We start from the raw sequence: 21,347 nt of genomic DNA on the forward strand, positions 1-21,347 counted from the left end.
GTCATTTATCTCTAACCAAAGCCTCCAGACCCTTTTAGAGTTTGTTTGACATGTCTGCCAACCATAGTTACCCAAAGCATGGTTCCAGGCCGCTCAGAGATACCAAAATTCATCGCACACTAACAGCATTTTAAAAATCACAGAGATACCAAAATTCATCACACACTAACAGCATTTTAAATTGCTGTAGTCTCCTCACTACTTCAGGTTGGGTCCGTGTCCTCATCTGAGAAGCCCAGGAAGATGTCAGGACTTGCCTCCCATATGTCTGGTGTGTGTGTGTGTGTGTGTGTGTTGTGGTGATATGGCATGAGGTGGTGTGTATACAAGGCAAAGCGTCAGGCCCTCTCCTGACCAGGCAAGTGGAGGCACCAAACCTATTACACATGGGAGCCTAGCACTTCAACAAACAAAAGGGCCCCTTTGCTGGGTGGCTCCCAGCAGAATAAGCAGAAGTTCCTAAAGCCAGCCAGAGCCTTTTTGTGGTGCCCACAAACGGCATGTTACCTTCCAGGTCCTCCCACCCACAAACCTCACCCTCAAGCCTTCCATTTCTCATCTCCCCTCACCCCCCCGAGCCCCTGGGGACAGAGTCCCTAAAAACTGCATTCTCACAGGGCCCAAATCCAGGCAGCTCTGAAGCCTAGCTTTGCCATTCCACTCCACCCCCTCCACCCACACAGCTGAGGTCACTGGGCCCAGCCTCTTTTGCAACTTTCCCAAGTCTGTGCATGAGAGGGAGAGGAGGAAAACTCAGCAGGAACTGGCTTGGTCTCAACCAACTCCTTTTTGCTCCCAAAGCCTTTTTCCTCTGACCCGGCTGAGACTGTTGATCTAAGAGGAGACCCCTCAGATTCAGCGAGAACTCCCGCCTGTCCTCAGAGGCCGGATGCTAAGCAGCCACAGCTGTAAGTGTCTTGGAAGGTTTATTTTTGCTTCTTTTGTCTGTCCCAGCAACCCCCGGAGGTATTTGTGTTTTGGTGGGAAGGAGTGGAGACAGGGGATACAAGGATGCGTCTTAGAATCTGGCAGCTGAGGGCTTAGATCCAGCTCAACGACCCTCACGCAGGAGGAACTCCCAGGGTATGGCAATGAGCCAGGCAGAGAAGACTCTGCCCAGCCCAGGGAACTGGGGCCCAGCTAGGGGCTCTGCACAGTCCGATGCAGCTGCTGGCACAATCAGAGGAAGAACAGTGAGAAACCGGAGTCTTTAGAGAGGGCTGAGTCCCGCTAGCACCAGGAGTCCCCTTGACACATTAACAGGGCATCTTCTGGGACGGAGCCATCTCATCCAAAGGGTCTCATCAGGAAGGGAGAAACGTTGGAGTGGGAAAGTGCTCTTCTTGTTCTAAATCATAAGTATTTCTCTTAGCACAGCTCTGCAATGCTGGGCGAGCCAATGAACAGAGTCAGACAGACCAGGGTTCTAGTCTCAGCTTGCCTCAGGAATCCACTAGGCTATGATGGCATTTTGTAAATTGCAGAGTGCCCTATAATTGCTAGGCATTCTGTATTAATAAAAATAATCTATTTGGTCTTACCTACCAATCCCCCACCACACAAATCCCATGGAGACAGTATCTGCCTCTATCCCCAACCTTACACAGTGCTGATGCATAGTAGGCATATCGTACATGTGTTCTGGACAGATGGACAGACAGAAGGATGATGAGTGGATGGATGAATGGAGATAGATGGATGAATGAACAGAAGGATGGACAGATGAATGGGTAGATGGAGATGGATGGAGAAATGAATTGGATGGAGAAATGGATGGATGATTATTTATTGAAGACTCACTATTCCCAGCATAGGTCTTTGGAGGGATTCAGAGAGATGTGAGGCACTGTCTTGCCCTCTGGGCATGGCCAGTCTACTTTGGGAGATGGCACTCATACTCCCAAAGAACTTAAATAGCAAGCAGGAGTGCCGAGCCTCCTGAAAACAGAACTGTTGGTGCCCTTCCCGGAGGGAGCAGGTCTAGACCTGTAGGATTTAGGTGGATAAGGCAGAGTCGTGAGCCTTCATGAGAGGCAAGAAACCTTGTGCTCCCCAGATAGCCTCTTCTCAAAGACAAACTTTACTCCCAAGATTGTAAATCCCATTACATTTTAAAGTGGATACATCTGTTATTTTCCAAGGCACGGGAAGGGGGAGGGCAGGCACTGAAATTGGTGAAAGAGAGTCCAGGGGAGTGGGGAGACTTGCCTGTTTCAGAATTCTCATCTCCCTCTGCTCACTGGTCTCCCTCATCCCCCCTCCCTGTCAGCAGAAATGGCACCTCACTCAACACAAAAAGGGCAGAAGAGTGAGTCCTGGTGGGTGCCAGTGGGATAAGAAGAGAAGGGCAGTGGGAATGTAAGAGCACAGCAGGCCCAAGAGTTCTTGGACAACTGGCCCCAAGACCTAGGGTTTTTATATTTAAGTGGTGTGTGTGTGTGTGTGTGTGTGTGTGTGTGTGTGTGCGCGTGCGTGTGTGTGTGTGATCAACTCAGTCTTCCTTACTCCCCAGGGACTGAGCTACACTCACTTTTGGCAGATGGGCAGGGGCAGGGCTCCGGGCTGAGAAGTGCTGCCAGGCCAGGGAGGGGAAACGAGTTAGTCACTTGCAGTGGAGAGCAGCGGCCCGAGATTCTGCTGTGTGTGGACCTGGGCTGACTGAAGGCAGCGCCCTGCATTCCAACCCTGCTTCTCAGTGTCATTTAACAATGAGGGTGCTGACTCAGTCGGGCCTGTAGGAGGATGCCCGGGTTTGAAACAACTGAGTGATCTGAATGGGGAGGAGGAGGCTTACAAGGACACCTTTTGCCAAACTCCAGACACGGGAGAGAACAGAGGGCATGGGAAGTCACCGTTTGGAATCTGTGCCTGTCTCCTCGGTGAGCCCAGCCAGTGTCTACCCTCAAGCTGCCCTTCCTTGCCACTGACACAGTCCTGGTCACCCTCTTGCTGCTGCCAGTTATCCTGGGCCCAAGGACCAGGCTATTTAAATAGCAGTCTCAGCAAATGGCTGAGGGGGTGAGGTTGGGGGTGGGGTCCGCAGTGGCAGCACACTTTAAAGGCACATCAGGGGCAGGGGATATGGGTGGAGGTGGGGTGAGGGGAGCTCAGAGTCAAGGCTGAGGTGAGTTACAAGGATCTGGAGGAGAAAATATTCAAGTAAAACTCAAAGAGAGGACTTTACACCTCTGAAGGGCTGGCATGGGAGGAAGCATCTTGTGTGCCCCCAGGAAGAATGCACTCTCATCAAGGGAAGAAGCCCTGTGGAGGCAGGTCTGGCCCATCTTTCCATGAGTGCGGAGAGATGGCCCAAACACTGGGTGGGAGATCGGACTAGATGCCCTTCCGATAGGGTGCCGGAGCAGGCTCCACTGGGAGTTTGAAACAAGCCATGGTGGGAATATTTACACCATAGAAAGTGGCAGGCACAGCAAATCTGCTTCCTCCTCGCCCCCCGGTTGCTAACCATTTATCTGAGTCTTCCCCAATTTGGGGAACCAGACCTGCTATGAGAACATGACACATGCCACCCTGCAGAATAAGCACAGGCATGAGTGATGTCCGTTTTACCCACGAGGGAACAGACTCACCACGGTTAAGTAATCCAAGGTATATATATAGCAGTGGGATGAGCACTCTTGATTGCAGAACTCATGATCACTCCATGAGCCTAGGCAGCCTCTCTCTCCTGCCCAGGCACAGAATGATTTGTACTGCCAGGAAGTCACACTTATACTAGTATGACTTTGGACTGCCATCCACCCCTGTGCTCTATTTAAAGAAATGCCTTTATTTGACACTTTTTAATTACAACAACTTAGGATTGTGTAACAAATTTTAATATAAGACATCTATATATATAAAAGGCTAAGCCACCAGCTGACTGGACAGTAGGTATGATGCACACTGACCACCAGGGGGCAGATGCTCAATGCAGGAGCTGCTCAGCTGCAGTGACTTGGCAGCGGCAGTTCTTGGGTGATGCACCCCGAAACCAGAGAGGAGGGATGTGCGATTCCACCTTCGGCCGTGGGTTATATTGTTGCTGGGGGCACTGTCGGCTTGAATCTGGTTTACTGCACACTTGCATTTGTGTGCCACACCCTGTGTGACAGCAACTTTGCAGAGTGCCCTCTCGCACTCCGGGACCCCTCGGGGGATGTTGGAGAGCGGTTTTGGTCCAATCCTTGCAGGCCAGGCCGAGGGACCCCACCTGCCGGAGGGACCCTGCTCACTCTGCAGATATCCTTCAAGCCCCGGCACTGCCCCAGGTGCCTCCGGCTGAGAAGGGACCCTGGGAGGTTGGCTCCAGGGTGTGTCTGGCCTGTCTCGCCCAGTCCTGCCCTGCCGGCCACCTTCTAATTAATTTCCTTTCAATGTACACAAATCCGTGCACTGGGTCACTAGTATAAAATAAAACAATAGCTCTAGCTTCTAATCTATCTTTCCCCACCTCTAGTAGTCATTTAATGTTTCTATCCATAGCTTTCTGTGTATATACAAACAAGCATAAATATAATATTAAACATATAGTCATATGTATAAGGTAGTTTTTTGTTTTTATACAATTGGGATCATACTATACAAAATGTTCTTTTATAAAAATATATATATTTTTTATTTCAGAGAGGAAGGGAGAGAGAGATAGAAACATCAATGATGAGAGAGAATCATTGGTTGGCTGCCTCCTGCACACACTCAACTGGGAATCGAGCCTGCAACCCAGGCCTGTGCTCTGACCACAGAATCGAACTGTGACCTCTTGGTTCATAAGTCAATGCTCAACCACTGAGTCACACTGGCCAAGCCAAAATGTTCTATTTTTACTTAAATTGTCATCATATCTTTCATTACTTCACTCTCACGCAGAGTATGAATGGATTATAATTTATATAGAGAGTGTCTTATTGATGGACATTTAGGTTACAACAATGCTTTTCGGCAATCATCTTTGTATAAATGTGTGTTTGAGTATACAGTATGTGTATTTCTGTAGGATAGATTCCTAGAATTAGAACCTAAATATGCACATATTAAGTTCTGATCTTGTCAAATTGCCCTCCAAGAAAGACTGTGACAATTCATACTCTATCAACAATATACAAGAGTGTTACCACCACACACTTGCCAACACTAAATAGTATCATTAATCTTTTTACTTTTCGCCACTCCGGTGGGGGGATAAAGTGATATTTTAAAATTTGCATGTCCTTAAAAATTAGTAAGGCTGAGTTATCTTTTCAAAGCTTACTACTAGTCATTCATAAGGTTTCTACTGGGTTAGTTTATATTCTTTACCCACTTTTATGTTGTATGTTGTCTTTGATTATCTGTAGACTGCTTCGCACATACTGGATTTTGAACCTCTGTTGTACATACCACATAGTTTTCCCTTCGTATGCACACCAGCTCGTATGCACACAGCTGTGCTGCACAGGGTCAAGCCCACACCACCCAGCCCTCCAGCCTCTGACAGGGGCACCAAGTGGCAGGGTGTGTAGCTTCTCTGAGCCTCAGTTGTAAGCATCTCATAGGGCTTTTGGGAGGATTCTGTAAGCCACACAGAGGATGCAGAGCATCCCGCAGATTTCTTTTCCACTTCCCTCTGCCTTCCTTTCGTTCTGACTCCCTTTCTAAGGCACAGTATTGGCTTTGAAGCTGTTAGCACGTTGCACCAAAGCCTTTAGGGAAGAGCTCACAATCACTCCCACTTCCCTTCCTGAGTGGCAACTGATGCTCAGAGGCCTGTCTATCAGGAACTTCTGAGCCACTTCTCCCTTGGCTGGTTTCTTTGTGGGCAGTGACACCCATTACAAAACGCCAGCCCCAGTGAATACCTTGAATTCTCTTCCTCCCATGTCTGGAGCATGGGAAATGTTGGATGGATGGATGGATGGATGGATGGATGGATGGATGGATGGATGGAGACAGGATCCTTGGTCTTTCATGACCCATCTGAATCCCTCCAGGCTTTCCTCTCTCCATACCTTTCCCCGCATCCTTACCTGAAGCAGACCATCCACCTTCTCCACTCGGCTGCTCCCAGGTCATCCCCTTTCAGAGGGTCATTCCCTCCCCCTGAAATACCAGCCTCCAACCACACGTTTCATTTCCTTGGGGCCAGTTCAATTGTGGCTTCTCTCCTCACTGAATTCCCACAGCACTTTCTCTGTGCCTCTGTTGGGGCACTTGACACTTTCTGGTGTAACTGCTCTGTCCTTTCTCCCCTGATGACCCACTGGTGGGAGGTTGGAGAGTCCTGTTTGCTTCATCTTTGTGCTCCTCCAGTGTCCAGTGCAGGGCTCTGCACACAGTAGGTGTGTATGCACTTATTGAATGAATGCATGAACCACCGAGAAGACCTATTGGCCACCACACCAACCCAGATCTCCTGGGTAGGAGGTCCAGTGCCATCAACTCTGGCTCTTGGGACCAACAGTCTGAGCAAAGCTTCAATTTACCTTTGGGCAATGGCATGGTGCATGGAGAGACACTAATAATCCTAGGCCTCTGAGAGTTTTCTATTTTAACTGCAATAACTAGGAATGCCCAGGCAAGGCTCTTGTGGTCTAGTGAATTACGACTCCAGTAGATAAAGCATTTTTCAACCAGAGGTGTTAGGGTCGTGGAAGAAGGTACACACAAGGCCGAAGAGGGTAAAGAATGATGAATTTATTAGACCATTTGGAAAACCAGATGGGCCAAGCCCCAAAATGGCATCAGCACCCAGGGATGGGAAATCAGAGGTTCTAAAGGACTCTAGGCGGGCTTTTTCAGGGCAGAGAATTTTCTGGGTGGGTCTGGAGGGGGAAGATAATTGTCTTAGCAAGTGGAATGTGGTCTAAGCCAGTGGCCAGCAAACCGCAGCTCGCGAGCCACATGTGGCTCTTTGGCCCCTTGAGTGTGGCTCTTCCACAAAATACCACGTGTGGGCATGCGCGTACAGTGAGATTGAAACTTCGTGGCCCATGCGCAGAAGTCGGTTTTCGGCTCTCAAAAGAAATTTCAATCGTTGTACTGTTGATATTTGGCTCTGTTGACTAATGAGTTTGCCGACCACTGGTCTAGGCTACCTGTCACTACTTGAGCCAATTCAGCAGAGACAGGGTTGAATCATATATGAGCATTTATTCCAAACTGTTGGCAGTATGGGAGAGCAGCAGGTCATTCACAAAAATCTGCTCTGCCCCCACCATGAGCCAGCTGCTTATTTTGGGTAGAAGGACGAAGATTACATGGGAAAGTAGGCAAAGGATATACCAAATGGGCAGTTTACAGGTAATGCAGGCTGGGGGTGTGCAAAGGTCTGTGGGTATGCAAAGGCTGGGGGTCTTCAAAGGGCTGGCGGCTCTGGCTTCTGCAACAAGGTTGTTCATCTTTCCATGACAATAGGCAGCTCCCGGATGGAGAGGATGGGTCGCATTTCCAGGCAAGCTCCCAGGTCCCCTGTACAACTCCCAGCCAGGTTAGAATGTGCCTTCTTTAAACAGAACAAAACAATCACGGTTAACCGAGCATGATTAATATTTCTTACAATTATAGCTGGTTTCCAATATTCTACTTCTGTCCCTATCTCATTGTGTGCCATAATTTATTTACCCACTTCTTTGCTGTTGGATGTTTATGAATAATCCTCTGAGGAACATTCTTGAACAAGTCTTCGTCTGCATTCGGATTATTTCCTTAGACAAATTCCTAGTAAGTGGAGGGCAGGAACATGTTTAAGACTCTCACTACTTGCTGCCAAGTAGCTTTCCAGAAACATGTACCAATTACAACCCCACCAGCTGCCTCAAAGAAGAGCCTTTGATTCTGCAATTGCAGCAACACCTCGGGCTGGGGGCGGGGCACTCTTTCATCCAAAGCCTCTTGGGTAGTGCTGACAATAGACCCCTTGTCCTGCCCCATCTCCTCTTCCCATACTGCCCTCCATCCCTGGCTCCAGGCTTGACTGTCTGTGAGGCCTCTGTTCAATCGCCTCCCGCCTTCCTGGCACTCCAGGCTGCCTCCAAAATCAGAGCTGGTAGAGCTGAAAGGTGAGAGATGCAACTGTCCTGTGGGGTCTCCACCCTCCCAGCCTTGGGGAAGCCCCCAGAGGAAGTGAGGGGGAGGGTGTGTACGGGTTGCTGAGTCATCCACCTGTCAACCTCACCCAAGTCCTCGGCCCAGGGCAGTTGACCTGCACACCTAAAAGAAGAAAGTAGAGGCCAGCCTCAGCGATAACAGCCACAGGGGACTCTGGCCAGCATGTGGGTGACTTCTGTTTCCCTACAGGCTCTTAAGCTCCTCCATGAATCCCCGGAAGAAGGTGGATTTGAAGCTCATCATCGTGGGAGCCCTGGGGTGAGTGAAGCCAAGCTCTGCTTGGGGTCTGAGGTTGGGATGCAGGCCCCTAGCCAAGGGTAGTGAGACCTCCTGTGTTCCCACCTCCCATGGGTACCTTTCTGATTCAAGGTGGCACTAGGGAGGGCATCCCACCCAAGGAAGGGAGCTCAGTAGGAGAAAGAGGCTGGGAATCAGGCTACCTGGTTTCTGGTCCAAGCTCTGTGGTAACAAGCCACTTAGCATCTATCTGCCTTCCTGCCTCCTGCCACCTACAGGAAAGACCTGACCTTTGCTTTAATTAAAGACCTGACGTTGGCATTCAGCTCTCTTCAACCTCTCGGCTCACTTTGACTGGTTCCTACTTCTAGAAACCATTCCCTAGTGCCTTGCTACTCAAAGTGTTTGATCCTCGGACCACAAATGTTAGAAATTCAGAATCTCGGGAAGAGACGGTGGTGAGAGGGGCTTGGTAAGATTTTGAGAATGGCGTGGATATGTGTGTTCACATGTGTCTGGGGTTTTTCCTCAGTGTAGGAAAGACCTCCCTCCTCCACCAATATGTGCACAAGACCTTTTTTGAGGATTATCAGACCACGCTAGGGGCCAGTATCCTCTCCAAGATTATCATCCTGAATGACACAACTTTGAAGCTACAGGTGAGCGGCCCTCCCTTTCCCTCTTCAACATTCATACCTGAAAATCACCCCACATTCTCTGGACAGCCACTCACAGTAATGTGTACTAGGAGCTAGAATGGTTTAGAGCTGACATCAGCAAACTTCAGCTAATGGACCAAATCTGGTCCTCCAGCTGGTTTTGCAAGTAAAGTTTTATTGGCACACAGCCATGCCCACTTGATTACTAATGGTCTATGGCTGCTTTCACACTAGAGCAGCAGAGATGAGTAGTTGCAACAGACAGTAAGGTCTGCAAAGCCTAAGATTTTTACTTTGTGACCCTTTACAGAAAAAACTTTTTGCTGATCTAGAAGGATGAGCTCGAATACAGGAGTTGGGGAGTCTTACTTCTAGTCTTAGGTCCCTGGAAAATTTGGTGAGTGGCCTTGGCAAATCATTCCCAAGGTCGAAATCTATCAGGTGGGAATAACATTGTCTATTCTGATGGCCCTGGGAAAAACGAGAGCTCAGATATGGAAGTACTCATGGATGAATGTGAGTGCCAAGATACTGCAGTGTAGAAGGGTGACAGGGTCAAGATACCTGTGTGTGAAAAGACCACATGCACCTGTGCCAGGGCTGTCTGCTCCCTACCCAGAAACGGAAGCTTTGACATGATGTGTCCAGTTAGGCCAAACCTCCAGCCACTCATCACAGCCCCGTGGGACGGCTGCTTTTTCCTCCAGATCTGGGACACAGGTGGACAGGAGCGATTCCGCTCCATGGTGTCCACATTCTACAAAGGCTCCGATGGCTGCATCCTGGCTTTTGATGTCACTGACCTGGAGTCCTTTGAAGCTCTGAATACCTGGCGGGGTGATGTTTTGGCCAAAATCATTCCAATGGAGCAATCCTACCCCATGGTGGCACTGGGGAACAAGATCGATCTGGCAGACCGACAGGTACCATTTATTTATTTACTCATTCATTCACCCAACATTGTGTCAGCACTGACTATAGTCCAGATACTGTGTTAGATCCCACACATACGGAGCTGAATCATACACAGTCCTTGCTTTAAAATTTCACAGTCTAGTAGTGGATGGAGACACTTTAAAAGGTAACTATGATACAATATGGTAAATACAATGATAGTGATAGACCTTGGAAATGTGGAGACCACGGTGAAAGTGCATTTACTAAGGCCAAAATCTAGAAGGGGCTTCCTATGGTAGATGGCTGCCAGGTTGATAAAACAACATGAGCAAAGGCAAGAAATAGCATGCTATGAGCTGAGAAAGACAGTTTTGTCTAGAGACAGGGAGTGGAAGAATTAAGGCATCAGAAGTAGGCAGGTAGAATTTGAATTAACCTGTAGAACCCAGGGTCAGGTAGGGGGTCTGCAGTTATAAATACTTGAATCTACAAATTTTCTGAGAAAGTAGTATATATTTTTAAATTAGCTTAAGCATAGCCTGGCCAGTGTGGCTCAGTGGTTGAGCGTCGACCTATGAACTTGGAGGTCAATGGTTGCACATGCCTGAATTGTGGGCTCTATCCCCAGTAGGGGGCGTGCAGGAGGCAGCCGATCAATGATTCTTTCTCATCATTGATGTTTCTATCTCTCTCTCTCCCTCTCTGTTCCTCTCTGAAATCAATAAAAATATTTAAAAAAAATAAATCAGCTTAAGCATATTCTGGATCATCTGGCTAACCACCGGATGGCTTGTCTGTTCCATGGCTGCAGTGACCCCACTCTGTGTAGGTGTTTACTGTAGTGGCATCGAGTAGAGCTCTTGTCACCGTTGCCTATGAATGAGAAGAGACTAGAGGTAGACTTGATTTGTAAAAGGTGCTCTGCCCTGTTACCTTTTGCTTTGGGTCTCTCAGATGCATGTCAGACACAAATCCACGGTAGCTACCAAACTCCAGGGGTTGAATATTAAGCTTTCCAAGTGGCCTCCTTGAAGCCCTTTTTGGGGTGTAGGTGAGGCTTTGCCTTTTCTCTGTCTTTTGGGGGTGCACCCACAACACAACTTTCTCCAAGGAAACCCTTTCTACTACTCCTTTTCAATCTTTTAGTGTCCATGGTGTGGGGTTTGGAATCATGGATTCTTGGTCATGTACTTTGGAAATATACAAGGTCAGGGGGCAGTCTGTCTCCCAGCCCACCTTATATCGGACATCTATCAAATTGTAGTGCCGCCCCCAAAACTTCCACTTTAATTAACATCTTGCTTCATATACCTATAGATTGTAGGGTGAGGGGTTGAGGGAGTTCAAGACTGAGAGTCTGATTTTTTCCTCAGTGAAATAAGAGGCACCATCTTCTTGAGATAAAACCAAGTAGGAGTCTTCGAAACAATGGTGAATCTTCACCAGTCACCTGGAGAGAAACAGGTGAAGAGGCTAATTGGGGACAAAGATGAGAACAGATGGGTGACACTCAGGGCTTAGTGGAAGGAGGACACCAGGAGATTGAGGTGGAGTCTGTGTTGTGTTTTTCTTCAAGGGCCCTGTGTGGGGGAAGAGCCAGGAACGAGGGACCTGGGACTAAGGTTTTTCCAGACAAGAGTAGCTGAAGCATAGGTCTGTGAGGGCACTGGAAACTATGAAGGAAAGAAGAGCAGCAAGAAGTGGATGGAAGGGCCAGCGGGCTGGGCCAGCAGAGGTGGAGGAGGAGGGCAGAAGGAATGAGCACGGGAGGGGGGTGAAGGGACGCAGGTTGCGGCCACAGAGTGGAAGACTGTATTTAGTGTTATTTTCAGAGGTCCCGGGTCTGGCCCTGGAAAGAAGAGGAAAGAAGGTGAAGTCTGTTGAGAGGGAAGGAATTGGAAGCTATTGTGAGGGGTGGAGGCTACAGGGTGAGGTGGAGAGGAAGCCTCGCCAGACGGCAGAGCTCAATGAGTGACGGGGTACTGGCAGGGTGGGAAGTACAGGCGATGCCTTGAAAGGGTGAGGGGTCCAGTCCAAGCTTGGGTGGGGGCATGAGCTTTGAGCTACCGAGAGAGGAAGATGAAGGCTTGAAAGAAGCAGTAAAGCCCCGGGCAAGCCCAACCCCATCTCTGGGACATGTGGTTAGCCCGTTCCAGCTTCTTCATCTGTGAAATGGGGGCCAGACACAGAGTTCATGAGGTTGTTTGAGGATTAAAGGAAATGATGCCTATAAAGCATGTGGCAAGCTTAATAAATGGGAGCGAGGCTTATCCTTATTATCTCCAAGGCTCAGGCTGGGAAAACACGGGAGCGTCTCCTACTCAGTAAAAAGAAAATAGATATTTAAAACTCTATCGCTAAGGTTTGAGATGAAGGAAAAGTTCTGGAGATGGATGGGGGTGACAGTTGTACTGAACTCAATGTCTTTGAACTGCGTACTTAAATATCGTTGAAATTGAAATTTCATGTATATTTTACCACAATAAAAAATATATGTTGGCAGAATGATTTTAAAGAAATTATTGGCCTAGATTTTTTCAAATCCCTACTCTTTCTACAGAAGGTACTAGAGGGGAAAAAATGTTAGATTGTTTTAAAAAATAGCTCTGCTAGCATCTATGCTACAAGGAATTTCTTCACTAGCTTGTGGATTCTTTGCTCTAAGTCCAGGCAGGCACTTTCTGACTTTCCACTGAGGCATAATGTTGGGATTATGTTTTCTGAAAATATTTGTTATTTTTGGTAGCAGTTTAAGATGTATTTGACACACTAATTTTAACATATATAATTGATTATTTAAAATGTATATGAGATGGGAAAGTATCACAAATAAAATTACATAAACTGGACTAATTTTGTCAAACTTTTGGCCTCTGATGAACCATCAAAATTGTAATAGGAGCCCTGGCCGGTGTGATTCCATTGGTTGGAGTGTCATCCCATGCACCGAAGGGCCGTAGGTTCCATTCCTGGTCAGGGCACATGCCCAGTTTGGGGTTCAATCCCCAATTGGGGCATATATGGGAGGCAACCGATCAATCTTTCTCTCTCTCTCTCTCTCTCTCTCTCTCTCTCTCTCTCTCTCTCTCTCCCTCCCTCCCCTCCCCCCTTTCCCTCTCTGTTTCTCCCTCTTCCTTCCTCTCTCTCTCAAATCAATAAAAACAGATCCTTGGGTGAAGAGGAGAAGTAAAATGTTAGTAGTATATTGTCAGCCAGAAGCAAAATTAATAGAAGTAACATTTCTAAAACTTTCATACTTCTCCTATCCCCAAGTATCACACCCTGAGTTTATTCCCACAGTCAGAGCCTATGTTATAAATAGCCATTATTTCATAAATAAAAGACAGGACAGTTTTAAAAATCATGAAACTGCAGCTGGACTTGGAAGAGGAAAGTAAAAAGTAGTGTCTGGTTGCTTTCTTCCCAGGCCAGCTTTCTGAGGTTCAATGGAGAGGTGCTAGGAAGAGAAAAAGAATGTTCATTTGCAACATAATCCCCACTGCTATTTTGGAGTTGTGTATTTAATCATTGCAGGTAAACAGAACAGAGAAAGAGTGGAGAGAATGAAATAAAATACCTGCCATAGTCCCATCACTGTCCAGCAGGAGAGACGGGGCAGCTGAAATCAGCCAGCTAGAGTTGCGAACTTGTCTTCCTAGCACTGTCCCTGGGTGACCTTGGGCACCAGTCCTGGCTTCTGCCTCTTGTGCCACTAAAGAGAAAGACTCCCCCTGCCTCCTGGAGAGGCAGAGCCACGTGACTTCATTGCACCTCCCTTCAATTTCTACTGCAGCTCCTGAGTGCCAATGACGGGCCCAGGAAAATACTCATCACCTGGTGGGGCTGGAGGGCTGCTGGGCGGGGCAGGGGTGGGAGATAAACAAGGAAGGAGCAATCAGAAGGGAAAGTGCAGTCCTTGCCCTCAAGGACTTTATTTTTTTTATTATTTATTTTTTAAAAATATATTTTATTGATTTTTTTACAGAGAGGAAGGGAGAGGGATAGAGAGTCAGAAACATCGATCAGCTGCCTCCTGCTCGCCCCTTACTGGGGATGTGCCCGCAATCAAGGTACATGCCCTTGACCGGAATCGAACCTGGGACCTTTCAGTTCCCAGGCCGATGCTCTATCCACCGAGCCAAACCGGTTAGGGCGCCCTCAACAACTTTAAAAGACACAAAGCCTGGCCCAGCCAGTGCGGCTTAATGGTTGAACAGCAGCCCATGAACCAGGAGGTCACTGATTCGATTCCCAGGGTCAGGGCACATGCCTGGGTTTCTGGTTTGATCCCCAGTAGGGGATGTGCAGGAGGCAGCGATGGATGATGTTTCTCTCTCATCTGTGTTTCTCTCTATCCCTCTCCCATCCTCCCTCTCTAAAAAAAAAAGAAAATCAATAAAACATTTTTTTAAAAAGATACAAAGCCCTTTGTGTTACTGAAATGCCATCCAGGTATAACGTGTTAATTTCTAATGAGTATTGATTTGCATGTTACTCGTGAGGACAATAGTAACCGGTAGCCCGGCCATCCCTGCTTCTTCCCCCCAATACAGTTCCGGATTTTCCCCGAGTTGTGAGGCTTCTTGGTGACTCACCCGTTTGTGGGCATCTGTGCTCCACAGGACGGAGCATGACTGTTCGTGGCCAATTCTGGGGACCGTATTCCCAAAGGCAGGAGGATCATGTCGATCAGGACCCAAGAGCAAGGCCTGGGGTTTCTCCCTGCTCTGCTCAAGTTCAGCAGCAACGGGGGGACTGACTGGGCAGAGCCTGGGCCTGGGAGGTAGAGGTGTCATCTGGGCTCCCCGAAGGGCAGGCTGCTTGGCTGACCCCAGTCTCCACCCCGCAGTGCGAGGTAGCAAGCCTCACAATGCCAGGGCAATGCTGGGGGGACAGGAGAGGCATGTGAAAGAGAGCCCTGAGCCCTGGGCCCTGAGGCCACTCCTGAGACCAGAAAAGCAAAGACCGAAGAGAAAGGAACAGGAATGGTACCTTTCATCTCAGTAAGATGAATTCCCAGGACCTGCAGGAGCCAGGGAGACAACCTGCTGGGGGCAGTCTCCGACCTCCCCCTGCTGCGCTGTGCTCTAGGAGCAGGCACAATGGCCCTCTCTCCATGAGAAAAGCCTTGGCTGCCTTAAATAAGATGAAATAATGGTTATAAAGTCCCAGGTGTAGCAAATGTTCAGTAGATGGCCGTTTCCTCCTGCCCGAAAGCATTAGACAAGAAACGCAGTGGTACCAATGTCCTTGGAAGTCACCTGCAATGCTGCCAGAACCTTTTCCAACCCAGACCCTCTAAGTGGGACCGGCCATCGGCACGCGGGCAGGGCTGTACTCATTCACTGCCCTGCGTGGCTCACGCACCAGGCTGAGAGCTGAAAAGGCCCTGACCCTGAACTCAAAACACCTGCAGTCCAGCGGGAGCGACAGAGAAGCGGCACCATTCTGCATAGGGCGGCTCAGATGTCATGGGAGCACTGCGCTGGGGCTCCATCCGAACCCGGCCTTTCTCAGCTGTGTGATCTGAGGCAAGTCGCTGAACCTCTCTGAGCCTCAGTGTTCTTATCTCTATTTTTTGAAAATATGTTTTTATTGATTTCAGAGAGGAAGGGAGAGGGAGAGAGAGATAGAAACATCAATGATGAGAGAGAATCATTGATTGGCTGCCTCCTGCACACCCCCTACTGGGGATGGAGCCTGAAACCAGGGCATGTGCCCTTGACCAAAATCGAACTCAGGACCCTTCAGTCTGCGGGCCGACACTCTATCCATTGAGCCAAACTGGCTAGGGCTCAGTGTTCTTGTCTCTAAAGTAGAGCCAATAAGACCCGTCTCCCAGGGTTATTGAGAATTAAACAAGTTAATATGACAAGATGTCTAACACAGTGCCTGGCCCGTAGTAGGAGCTTATCAACTGTTCCTAGGACTCTACCCTGGAAAACAGGGTTAGCAGGGACCTGAGTCTCTGCCCAGCAACAGGCCTCCTGGGTCAGCCAGCTCATGGGAAGAGAGTCCTCCGTCCCTGCCCAGTGTCCGTCATGTCCACCTCCTTTGGAAGGGACTGGAGAAGGAGCCAATGGCAGGGAGACGCCCCTCGTCTATGAACCAGGCCTCCGGAAGGCAGCACAGCGCACGGGGCTCTAGTTCGGCCAGGCCTGTGTTCAAGTCCTGCTCAGCCCCAACGCTCGGGGCAAATTCTTTTATTCTCTAGTCCTCAGTTTCCCCGTCTGGAAAACGGAGCTAACAATAGCCATCTCGCGTTTATGTTAAGAAACAGCACGTGTAAAGTTACAGGCACTCGGAAGGCTCTCAGTAAGTGGGAATGGAGGTAGGGGTGGTGGGGAGGATGCTACAGAAACAGTGATCCTTTCCTCCGCCCATTCAGGTGCCGCAGGAGCTAGCCCAGGACTGGTGTAAAGAGAAGAACATTCCCTACTTTGAAGTCAGTGCCAAGAATGACATCAACGTGGTACAAGCCTTCGAGATGCTGGCCAGCCGAGCTCTGTCCAGGGTGAGTGGCCGTGGAGGCCGCACTTGGCCGGGCGGCCCCCTAGGATGGGGGAACTTGGGAGCTTCCAAGAAAGAACATATTGGACACGGGTAGGGATGTGGGCGGGCAGGATTGCTCATCGAGTAATCCTTAATGAGTTGCTGAATGGGCTCAATAGAATGCCAACTCTGGGACCACAGGATGCCAGAGGCACAGAGCTACGTTAGAGTGTATAGTCAGCGGCCCCTCCATCTGGCTGATACCAAAGTCATTTGTGGAGTTTCTAAAAAAAGAAGAAAAACAATGCCGTCCTGTGCCCCACCCCTGGAGATTCTAATTAGTAAGAGTTTTGAGATGTGATTAGTTCAATTCTCCTTGGTGGGAGAGAAGCCCTAGGGTGCCAAGTATTTGTCCAAGTAGAATATCATACCTGCAGGAGTTGCTGGCATTTTCCAATCAAAAAGATGGATAGAGCCCGGCCGGTGTGGCTCAGTGGTTGAGCGCCGACCTATGAACCAGGAGGTCCTGGTGTCTGCTAGGGCATAGAATGCAAAACTCCCATGGATTTTTAAGGTGAAACTGGAGTTTGAAAACCTATGTTTTAAGGTCAAAGGAGAATTTTCTAAGACATTTTCTCCAAGGACCTCTCCCCTCCTTCCCGGAAGCCGTGTGCTGGTTCACACTGGCCCGGAGTGTTTGCAGAGGGCGGTGTGAGAGGTGCTGCTGGGAGAGGGCGGGGAGCCCCAGCCTGGGGGTGAGGAGCGGGGCTCTGCAGCTGGCTAGACCTGGCCTCGCTGTGAGGTCCAGAGACGTCAGGGTTTTAGCTACCATTAGCTCAGTGGAGTGAGTGGGCCCTGCACACAGCAGTGGCCCGTTGGAGGGCTGGGCAGTGCCCAGGGCTGCATAGGCTGGAGCCCCAGCCCCAGGCCACTCGGGCCGTGTCCCTCCTCAGGCACCTCACAGGAGGACTGGGCTCCCACATGGGGACAGCTGGGCACCCGGGTCAGGTCTTTACGGAGCAGGCTCAGATCTTCCCGAGGACAGGGGAGACTGAGATTCATCTAAGGTGTGGGGACCTCTCTCATCTCCAGGGGGGACAGGCTTTCCATCAGAGAGACTTCCTCCCATCCCCAACCCTAATCCTGCCTTTACATTATACACTGAGTGGCCAGATTATGATGATCTCTGAACGCATAATAATCTGGCCACTCAGTGTATATCCTATCCTCTATAATAAAAGGCTAATATGCAAATTGTCCCCTTGACCAGGCGTTCGACCAGCAGGCAGGCAGGCCAACCACCCATGTCTCCTCCCCCTGGCCAGGCTGGCCGGACCCCACCCATGCACAAATTCATGCACCAGGCCTCTAATGTGTGCGTGTGGCCAAATTATTACGCATTCAGAGATCATAGTAATTTGGCCACTCAGTGTATATATGCGATTTAACAGGCATATATATTATATATATGTTACAAATAAAATTCTAATAACTCAGAAGAATTTGTTGAGGGATACGCAAGGCCCAGCATCCAGGCTGACCATGGTGGCTGCCCCGGGACCCTATCTGGGAGGAGTGAGACATGGGGGCTCTCCATGAAACACACTATGTGAAGAAGGGCCGATCCCAGGCCGGGGCCCTGGCCAGGTGCCGCCAGGCTAAATTACTGCTCAGTCTGGGGGTGACAGCGAGTGACAGGGCATCAGGGGACCTCCTCATGTGTCTTGGGGGTCACCATCATCAGGATGCAGCAGGTGGGCCTGACACCACCTCCTGGGGTCCAGGGTCAAGGGCATCAGGGTTTGGTTGACGTTCACCAGCTGGGCACCCCGCCAGAGCCCGGGAGCCATGGAGGAGGGAAAATCAGGGTCCTTGAAGTTGTACCCTCAGAGAGGGGCACTGGGGACACACCTCCAGGCACAGTGTCACCTGCCACTCCGGAGGCTCGGCCCGCCCATCTTAGGGCCACAGCTGCACACGGGGTGAGTGCGCCCATCCCGCCCTCACGCACACGCCCAACAGCTGTGGGAGGGACGCGGTGACTGAGAGCAGCGGCCCAGTGGGGATGTGGTGCCTTTAAGAAGGAACCTCTCTGCATGTGGAACCATCTCCTAGGAAGACACACACACACACACACCCTCGCTCCTGAACCAGGTGGGCGAGTCCCCCGTGAGCAGTGGCCAGCGGTGGGCGGGGGGCGGGGGGAGAGGGAGGGTGCTTTCTCTGGGCCGTGTTGGGACAGGAGAGTTGGAGGTGGGCAGACAGGCCATGAGTCTGTGTCCGGAGCCTCCCTGGACACGGAAGGATGGGATTGACAGAGGGTGGGGAGGGTGGGAGGTGGCCGTGGTGAGAGAAGGTTGGGGGGTAGGGATGTTCGTGGGGTTAGGTCTTGGCAGAAACGAGGCGTAGGGCAGGCTGTCATCATCTCTGCTGAGGTCAGACGTCACCTCAGTTGCCCCTGCAGAGGATGGGAAGTTAGGGGACCTGCTTAGAGGTCAGGACACCTGGTCCCTGACCAGCCACCCAACCGCTCTGGGCTCCTGGGAGACCCTGGAGGAGGTGAGGAAGGAAGGGGGCGAGGAGACCAGGGGACTCAGTTTCCCAGCAGCACCGAGGGAGGGAACACAAAGCCAGCAGCATCGGCCGCCAGGAGACGGGGCAAGTGGTGCTCGCGGCCTCTCAGAGGTGGACCCTGACTCCTCTCCTCCCTCCCCAGTATCGGAACACGGAGAATTACCTCACCGACTCCATCAAGCTCTCGCCCGAGGACCAGACCACGAGAAGATGCTGCTGACCTCCCAGCCTCCCTCTCTGGACACCAGAGGCTCGGCTTGCCCTGGCCTGGTCATCCCGGCCTCCAATAGCTGCACCGCCCGCCCTGTCCGGCCCAGGCGCTGTGGCAGAGCCCTGGGCCCTTGTGTCTGTGCTGGGCCCAGAGTCAGAGGGCTGAGCTGAGAGAAGTGAGCGCAGGGCTGGATCCTGGGAGTCCTGATGCGACTCAGTGTCACCGTGAAATCCTGGCCTGGAGGCGGCACCATTTCCTCGCTGGCTCAGCTTTCCTGCCACTGCCTCCCCAACATGCTCCTGCTCCAGACACTCATCTCTGCAGACAGACAGGCCGCTGTCCCGGAGCCCTGTGGACTCTCATGCCACCGCCACCCACAGGGCCACCGCTCAGCTCTGGACAAGGGTGCCACTCAGCCTCCCTCAGTAACCAGGGCCAGGAAGTGACGGGCTGGACCTCACGTAGGGGCCCTCCTCATCCCGCCGCACAGCTGTCCAGGCCCGGGACGTCCTCTGTCCCCTTGAGAGTATTGGACTGAGGTGCCCAGGAAAAGCCACCAGGGACCGGCTCATTCCCCCTTGTTGGCTGCTCAGGCAACTCCCATAAGTCTCTCTGAGCCTCAGCCTATTCATCTGTCAAATGGGGTAGCATGTGCCCTACCCACATCAGGGTGTGGTTTTGAGGACCAGAGCTTCGCCTAAATCTCAGTTACTCTTGTTGACATGCATGTATTTATTCCTTCAACAAGTCGTTTTGACTCCCTACTACCTATGATGCACGGAGATCCAGTGACACACGAAACAGACAAGGACCCCGTGGGGCAAGGGGCAATAGACAGAGAATTTATAGAGAAGTGGTCCAGGAGGACGTGCCTGAGGAGGTAAAATTTGGCCTGAGGGCTAGAGAATGAGAAAGGGGCTGCCACCTGAGATCTGGCAGGAGAACATTCCAGAGAGAGAGCAGCAAGGGCCAAGGCCCCAGGTGAGGATGAGCTTACCTTGTTCTAGGAACAGCGGAAGGACATTCATTTACCCCAGCACTCACAGCTGCTGTCCCTGGGCCGGCGAAGGGAGCCCCGCCTCCTGGGTGGCTCCTTGAGCCTCTGCTGACTGGCCACCAGAGGGCAGCAGTGCTCTCTCGTTCGGGCTGAGCGGGAAGGGGATGCTCCAAGGACGCTTGAAGAGCGGGCTCTGGGTAGGTCAGCGCTTCAAGATTCCTGGGGCAGGAGAATCCCAGTTTCCTAAGCTTAGTAAGAAGTGGGCAAAACTGCAACATCGGTGATTCAAGCAAGAAACCCACATCGGTGACAAATGTTAGAATGAGGGGCCTCGAGAGCTCATGGATTCTCTGTCCCTACAGAGTCTAAGGCCATAATCTTTCTTCTGGCTGCGGAGAGTAGACAGGGCTCCCTCCAAGGGGGTGGCCAGGATGACCTCATGGCCACAGAAGTCTCCTGTCTACACAGGAGTATCCTTCCTGCGCTGCAAGCAGAGCTGGCGACCTTAGTCTATGACTTTTCAGTGTCCCCTGACCCGGAAGAGGTAGGGAGTGGGGGCGGTCAGGGAGGGAGTCAGGAGCCCCATCTCCCCTCCCCAGCTGTGGAGTAAAAACTGGCTTGTCCCGAACAGTAGCGTGGACCCGGCACGGGGGCCAGTGGCCTGGAGCCCAGCTGTGTCCGTGTCTTTCCCAGGCTGGCATTCTGCACCCCACTCGGCTCTCCTGGGAGTCGGGGGCGCTGTGGGCCGGAGGTATGGAGTGTGGGAGTGTGCGCAGCAGCTCGGGCACCACGACGGACAGGTGGACCGTTTCTGAATGTGTACAACAAATAATAAACGTGTCCTCTGTTTTTAATCCTTGGTGAGGTTTGGTTATGAAATGGAAAAGGTAAGTCTCCATAGTTCAAAAATCAAAAGTTACTAAAGGGAAGACAACAGGAAGTAAGCAGGACCAGCTATGTAAACCAGCGGGACCCAGTGCCCAATGAAAATGCCCGGTTCCTTATTCAAAAGGTATTGAGGATTTCAAGACAGCAACAGTGGATCATTAAGCCAAGCACAGGGGCCTTCTGGGTGCAGGCTGCACACCCCATAAAGCCGTCCCGAGTGAGTGGCCAGGTGTTCCTGCCTCCGGGATGATAGAGCTCTGGCCAGCCCACCTGGGCTGCAGACGCCCCGGAGCTTATAGATTAGAAT

General features: G+C 50.8%; 1 protein-coding gene across 1 annotated transcript; it reads left to right on the forward strand.

Annotated features, from left to right (window-relative positions):
- The first annotated feature begins 776 nt into the window (after positions 1-776).
- Positions 777-20,937, forward strand: RAB7B (RAB7B, member RAS oncogene family). The gene is made up of 6 exons (XM_079761676.1): positions 777-908; positions 8,275-8,343; positions 8,855-8,981; positions 9,689-9,904; positions 16,267-16,392; positions 19,087-20,937. The coding sequence occupies exons 2-6, from the start codon at positions 8,291-8,293 to the stop codon at positions 19,162-19,164; spliced, it is 600 nt and encodes a 199-aa protein (XP_079617802.1). The 5' UTR covers positions 777-908; positions 8,275-8,290; the 3' UTR covers positions 19,165-20,937.
- Positions 20,938-21,347: the final 410 nt, after the last annotated feature.

Source organism: Cnephaeus nilssonii (genome assembly GCF_951640355.1).
Source record: "Cnephaeus nilssonii genome assembly, chromosome: 21".
NCBI classification, from domain to species: Eukaryota; Metazoa; Chordata; class Mammalia; order Chiroptera; family Vespertilionidae; genus Cnephaeus; species Cnephaeus nilssonii.